The 7,340-nt window shown below is 31.0% G+C and overlaps 1 protein-coding gene across 1 annotated transcript; it reads right to left on the reverse strand.

Annotated features, from left to right (window-relative positions):
- Positions 1-3,313: 3,313 nt before the first annotated feature.
- Positions 3,314-4,754, reverse strand: LOC135122952 (angiopoietin-related protein 1-like). The gene is made up of 4 exons (XM_064047454.1): positions 4,421-4,754; positions 3,900-4,374; positions 3,611-3,844; positions 3,314-3,561 (listed from the first exon to the last, which is right to left on the reverse strand). Exons 1-4 carry the CDS (start codon positions 4,496-4,498, stop codon positions 3,383-3,385), a joined length of 966 nt encoding a protein of 321 aa, XP_063903524.1. The 5' UTR covers positions 4,499-4,754; the 3' UTR covers positions 3,314-3,382.
- Between the last annotated feature and the right edge of the window lie 2,586 nt (positions 4,755-7,340).

Genomic DNA, 7,340 nt, shown 5'->3' on the forward strand with positions numbered 1-7,340 from the left:
ATTCTTTCAGGCTACTTCAAAAACAAATTCAAATTTTCGACTTTTTTTTGTAATTTTCCTAAAATTTTAAATTTTTTAACTTTTTAATTTGTCAGTTTCTGAATTTTTACATTTTTTTTTTATTTCACAAATTTGTAATTACTCAATCTTTAAATTTTACAATGCAATTGTTCAGTTTTCGTCCTTCGTCCTTTTCGTCCCTTTAGTCCTGTTCGTCCTTTCTCGTCCTTCTTCGTCCTTTTTCGTCCTTCTCGTTCTTTTCGTCGATTTTGGTCCTTTTTCATATTCTTCGTCCTTTTCGTCCTTCGTCCTTTTTCCTTTTTCGTTCTTTTCGCCCTTTTTCGTTCTTCTTCGTCCTTTTTCGTGTTTCTCGTCCCTTTTTGGTCCCTTTCGTCGTTTTTCGTATTTTTCGTCTCTGTTCGTATTTTTCGTCCTTTTTCGTCCTTACTCGTATTTTTCGTCCTTCTTCGTCCTTTATCGTCCTTTTGCGTCCTTTTTCGTATTTTTCGTCCTTCGTTCTTCGATCTTCATCCTTTTTCGTATTCTTCGTCCTTCTCATCCTTTTTCGTCCTTTTCGTTCTTTTTCGTCCTTCTCGTCCTTTTTCGTCCTTCTTGGTCTTTTTTCGTATTTTCCGTCCGTCATCCTTTTTCGTTCTTTTCATCCTTTTTCGTTCTTCTTCGTCCTTTTTCGTGTTTCTCGTCCTTTTTGTATTTTTTCGTATTTTTCGTTCTTCGTCTTTTTCATCCTTTTTCGTCCACTTTCGTCCCCTTTCGTCCTTTTTCGTATTTTTCGTCCTTCTTCGTCCTTTGTCCTTTTCCGTCCTTTTTCGTATTTTTCGGCATTTTCATCCTTTTTCGCCCTTTTCGTGATAGCTCGTTTTTTTTCGTCCTTCTTCGTCCTTTTTCGTGTTTTTCGTCCTTTTTCGTATTTTTCGGCCTCTTCGTCCTGCTTCATCCTTTTCGTCCTTTTTCGTCCTTTTTCGTTCCTTTTCGTATTTTTCGTCCTTTTTCGTCCTTGTTCGTGTTTTTCGTCCTTTTTCGTCCTTATTCGTATTTTTCGTCCTTGTGCGTCCTTTTGCGTCTTTTTTCGTATTTTTCGTCCTTCGCACTTCGTCCTTCGTCCTTTTTCGTCCTTCTTCGTCCTTTTCGTCCTTCTTCGTCCTTTTTCGCTCTTTTTCGTCCTTTTTCGTATTTTTCGTCCTTCGTCCTTGTTCGTCCTTTTCCTCCTTTTTGGCCCTTTTTCGTCCTATTTCATATTTTTCGTCCTCTTTCGTCGATTTTTGAGTTTTTCGTTTATAGTTACCATTCAATTTTTCAGATTCTTGTTTTTTTTTATCTTTCAATTTTGTAGTTTCCGATTTTAAGCTCTTCGAAATTAAAAATTTTGATTTTTCAATTTCCAATTTTTCAGTTTCTTGCTTTTCAGTTTTTTGATTTTCCAAACTTTTGAATTATTTAATTTCTCCATTTTTAAATTTTGCTAATTTTCGACTTTTTGATTCTTCGATTTATCGATTGTTCGAGTTCTCGATGTTTCGAATTCACGATTTTTCAATTTTCGATTCTTTAAATTTTCAAGTTTTTGATTTTTCAATTTCTAGGTTTTTGAAATTTTCAACTTTGAATTTATCAGTTTTTCAATGTTTTAATTATTCGATTTTTCAGTAATTCGCTTTGAAGTTTTCGAAATTTCAACTTTTAATTGAATTTCTAAGTTTTTAACTTTTGAATTAGTCATTTTCTAAATTCTTACATTTTTTTTTAATTTACCACAAATTTGCAATTATGTACTCAATATTTATATTTTGCAACGCAATTTTTCAGATTCTGGATTTTTTTTACAATTTTTTCATTTTTCGATTTTTGGTTTTTATTTTTCAGAGAGATTTTAAGCTCTTCGAATTTAAAAATTTTGATTTTTCAATTTCTAATTTTTTACAATTTCTCGGTTTCTTGCTTTTTACTTTTTCGATTTTCAAAAACATGAATTATTTAATTTCTCTATTTTTAAATTTTGCAAATTTTTGACTTTTTGATTTTTCGATTTATCGAATTTTCGAGTTCTCGATGTTTCGAATTCACGATTTTTCAACTTCTCGATTATTCAATCGATTCGTTAAATTTTCATTTTTTTTATTTTTCAATTATTCGGTTTGAAGTTTTCGAAATTTCAACTTTTAATTAATTTCCTAAATTTTTTAACTTTTGACTTAGTCAGTTTCTAAATTCTTGAATTTTTTAATTTCACAAATTTGCAATTACTCAATATTTAACTTTTACAACGCAATTTTTCAATTTTTCAGACTCTCCATTTTAATTTAACAATTTTCTAATTTTGCGATTTTTGAGTTTTTTGTTTATATTTACCATTCAATTTTTCAGATTTTTGATTCTTAATTTTTATTTTTCAATTTTATAGTTTCATGATTTTAAGCTTTTTGGTTTTAAAAATTTTGATTTTGCAATTTTTAATTTTTTACAGTTTTTCCTTTTCTTGCTTTTCAGTTTTTCAATTTACAGTTTTTTGATGTTCAAAAACTTTTGAATTATTTAATCTCTCCATTTTTAAATTTTGCAAATTTCTGCCTTTTTGATTTTTCGATTTATCGATTTTTCATTTTTGAATTTGTCAGTTTCTGGATTTTTGCATTTTTTTTTAATTCCATAGATTTGCAATTACTCAATCTTTAAATTTTATAACGCAATTTTTCAAATTTTCAAGGATTTTTTATTTAAGAATTTTTTAATTTCCGATTTTTGAGTTTTTCGTTTATACATAGTTACCATTCAGTTTTTCAGACTCTTGATTTTTATTTTTAATTTTGTAGTTTCATGATTTTAAGCTTCTTCGATTTTAAAAATTTGATTTTTCAATTTCCAATTTTTACAGTTTTTCGGTTTCTTGCTTTTTAGTTTTTCATTTTACAGTTTTTTGATTTTCAAAAACTTTTGCATTATTTAATCTCTCCATTTTTAAATTTTGCAAATGTTTCTATTTCACGATTTTTCAACTTTTCGATTATTCAATCGATTCTTTAAAATTCCAGTTTTTTGATTTTACAATTGTTATGTGTACTTTACAATTTTTGAAACCATTTTCTGCATCAATCATTTTATTGTACTACGAAATTTTTAACAATTCTGCACAAAGGTTAAACAGTTAAAATCAACAGATGTAACTAATATTTCCGTGGGAAATAATCCATGTATTGACTAACACTGTTTTAAGCTTTTCAATATGCCAGTATACCTAGTTCAAAAATAATAGTAACAATAATAACAACTTGTAGGTATATTTTACTTTTAAGCCCCTGCAGATACATTTATGTATAACTGTAAACATTACAAAACACTCTAAAACTAATTTTACTATTTTTTACGACTAAATTTTTAACGGTCTTAGCATCATCCTAGCCTCTTTCAGACTGTAATTGTAGCCATGGAACGTACCCCACTTCACACTAGATTTATGTTTGTTTTCATCACCGGATGTGTGATAATTCCCTAAATATTTACCCGTAAGAAGGGAGTGGTAGCACTGATGGAACCACCAACCACTGGCTAAAAAAAATTTATTTAATAACACCCAACTGATCTCCACACAACCCACCAAAATGGACTGCGCACGATATATTTTTCATCTTGTCTTGATCTCTATCAGCAGTACTAAATTTAACACCGACGTGAGAACTAAACGAATCTCCAGCATTACCACGGTATTTGCCCACACTGTGAATAACATACCCCTCGACTTCTCTCCCAATGGTAAAATTGTTATACCGAGCGTACACTCTGCGCTCGTCCCAGTCTACCAGTTCGATTAACAGCTCAGTAGGTTTGCTATCTGTACAAACAAACAAAAACAACTCCAACAATAAATAAACATAACCGAACCTTACTTGTTAATTCGTAAATATGCTGAAGACCTAGCCAATGTTCCTTCGCCAGTTTTCCAAAACCGTGCTTGTAGCTAGTCCAATTTAAGTAAAAATTTTCACTACCATCGACTCTGTTCAGAATCCTGGTCCATCCGCCCTTCATCGTGACCATGTCACACCAAACCAGAAATGGATTGTAGGCGAGTATCGGCTGGATTCGGTAAACCCCAGACACGTTCTTGCCCATGTCTTTGATTTGTTTACAGTCCGCCGGGAGTTGCTTATTTTGTTCTATTTCTAGCGACAGTCTTCTTTCGCTTTTTATTAATTCGTCTTGGAGTGTCTTCTTCATTATTTCTTCCAAGCGTTTGAGTTTGTTATCAAGCGTGCTATCCACACCCCGCACGATATCTTTTTTAAGGGTGTTCACGGTTTCGGTTAAGGTGGTTAATTTTGCCCCGATTTCTATCAGCGGCGCTAAATCGACGATCGAGTGCTAAAACGAGAAAAGTAATTTTCTGTAATTGTATTAAATTACTTACGTCTTTGTTTGGGGCTTCTGTGAGTAAGCTGTATACGGGAAAAAGTAAAAGAATTAGTGGTAGCAGTTTTTGCTGCATATTTTCATTCACTTAAAGCACGAAAAACCAAGAATATTAGTGTGAACGACGCACTTCGCGGATTCGCACTGTTTAAATTTTTTGCTTTGGTTTAATAATTCAAGGTGAACCAGAAAGTGACCTCATGTTCCAGGTATACATACCATTTGCTTTAGCCTGTTTTGATTAAGACCACCACATGTATGTGTTGCGTTAATCAAGTACAAGAAAAATATTGATAACAGAATTTGTAATATCTCGGTAGTAATGAGCAACATTTTTTTATTTTAGTAGAATAGATACATTGTTTTAAAAGTGTAGTTTTACATCGAAATTAAAAATTTATGACAATAGTAAGATGGTGTTTTTAATTATTATTGTTCCTCTGCACCAAATGTCCAGTGAATTTCATAGGTAGCCAGTGACAGTCGTCCGGTGCATTCCCGGTTTTATTATTGGCTAAATTTGGGCGTTCTCTATTGGTTGACTGTTTCAGACATCCGTATTTGGCGCTGACGAACCAGTAGTAGCAGCTGGAGTACACTAAGCAAACTAATTGGTAACATCCTCAAGGCTGGCGTCCAGATTATGTTAAATAATAATTTTAGGTTAGAATTTCCGTGCTTGTGTTAATGTTTATTATTTATTTTGTTTTTTATCGAGATAAGAAAAAGCAACTAAACTTATTAGATAACATACATAAAAAATTATTGGTAGGTATCTTAATTTGATAAAAAATACAATGATATCTTAAATCATTTAAAGTATTCTGAAAAATATTTAGGAAAAATCTTGTTCTAAACATTTCACGAAAAACAGTGTTCAAAAATTATGCTCATTCGGTATGTCGTCGCCTGAGAACTTGTTTGATCTATGGACCAGAGCGCACTCAGGCCAATATCGTCTCTAAGCGATTTATGATTTACCTATCTATAAGCCGAGTTTCCTTAGAGCTGATCTGATACATCTGGTTGATGAAAAATTTACGTTTCAGAATGTATTATCAAATGGTAAACGCTCACCAAAATTTGTTTTTACCTTAGGCGTCAAGATTTTTGGAAAAAAAAATTCTAAATTTTGACGTTTCTAAATTTTCAATTTTCCTATGTTTCGACTTTCCAAAGTTTCGATTTTTCCCTTCTTCAATTTTTCGATTTTTCAGGTTTTTGATTTTTCAATTTTTCAATTTTTTAAGCTTGCGATTTTTCGACTTTGCCGTTTTAATTTTTCGATGTCTCAATTTTCCAATGTTTTAATTTCTCAATTTTTTGGATATTTCTTTGAGTTTTGGGATTTTTCAACATTTAGATTTTTCGACTTCTCGATTTTTGGATTCCTGGAGTTTTTGATTTCTCGTTTTTAAATTTTCGGAGTTTCAATTTTTCGTTAAACTCTAGATTTTTCAAATTTTTGACAGTTTTATAAGATTTTAATTTCCCAATTTTTCAAATTTTCGAGTTTTCAGTTCTTCTTTATTTCAGTTTTTCAATTTTTACACTTTTTAAATTTTGAAGTTTCGATCTCTCGATTTGTCGATTTTTCAGTCTTTCGAATTTTAAATTTTAGATTTTCGAATTTGTATTTTTTGATTTTTAGATGTTTTGGATTTCTCGATTTTTCACTTTTCCGATATTTTAATTGTTCAATATTTTAAATTTTAAATTTTTCGATTTCTCGATTTTTTTATTTTTCTGTTCTTCAAACGTTTGAGGTTGCAAAATTTTCAGTTTTCACATTTCTCAATTACCTAATCTATTTTTGAATTTCCCATTTTTCGACTTCTCAAAGTTTCGATTTTTGGACTTCGCTTTTTTGGTTTTTTAATTTTCCGAATTTTGTAATTTTCAAATTTTCAATTTCTTGAGATCTCGATTTATTGAAAATCGAATGTTTCGATGTTTTGATTGTTCAATCTCGATTTATCAACTTTTTCATTTTTAACTTTTCGATTTCTCGATTTTGACTTATTTATAGATACATTGGTATATTTCGAAACATCGAAAAATTGGAAAATCGAAAAATTAAAACATAATTTTTAATATCGAAAATTTAAAAATTGAAAAGTTAAAATATCGAAAAGTTGAAAAATTCAGAAATCGAAGTATAAACAGAAAAACGTAAAGTTTTAAAAACGAAAAATTGAAAATCAGAAAAGTAAACAGTCGAGAAATCGAAAAATCGAAAAGTCGAAATACCAAAAAAATCCCCCAAAAAAATTGAAAATCGAAAAACGACAAAATCACAAACTTGAACAGAAGGAATGAATTCGCCGAAGGATCTTATTTGAGTCAGAATTTTTCTTACTTTAATGTTTAATTGTCAGCATGTAGGTACACTGATAATGGTTGGTTATTTGCTTTGAATATACATATTTCATATTGTCCGTATGTCTGTGGACGGTCCTTCCTTGGAATTTGCACCCCCATGGCGCAAGTGATTCGAGGTGTCATTTATACCACTGGTTTTTAATATATAGGTAGAGGTTATCAGAAAACACCAATTTTTTATAAAGAACCTACTTCAACGGCGAGGGAAGTTCTATTGAACTAATCTTGGACCATTTTTTTTAACAACCAATTATAAATAAAGTTGTTGAAAATTATACTTTAGTGTTATAGATAAGATTATGAAAATTATACTTTAATGTTATAGATAAGATTACATAGGTAACTTGTTGTGCAGTTACTAACGCAAAATTCACTTATTTCGCTCGTGATCAGGAGGTCGATTCTCGAACTCGTTCGCAAAGATGCGAGTACGAATAGATGCGCATGCCAAGATGCTATTCGAAACGAACATCCGTCTTCTTGAACGAGATTCAATGCGAATAGCAACTCGATGCGCATACGAAGGCCTCTGTTCG

Source organism: Zophobas morio, unplaced genomic scaffold (assembly GCF_036711695.1).
Source record: "Zophobas morio isolate AGI-343-1 ecotype UQ-CSIRO unplaced genomic scaffold, CSIRO_AGI_Zmor_V1 ptg000006l, whole genome shotgun sequence".
Classification (NCBI taxonomy): domain Eukaryota; kingdom Metazoa; phylum Arthropoda; class Insecta; order Coleoptera; family Tenebrionidae; genus Zophobas; species Zophobas morio.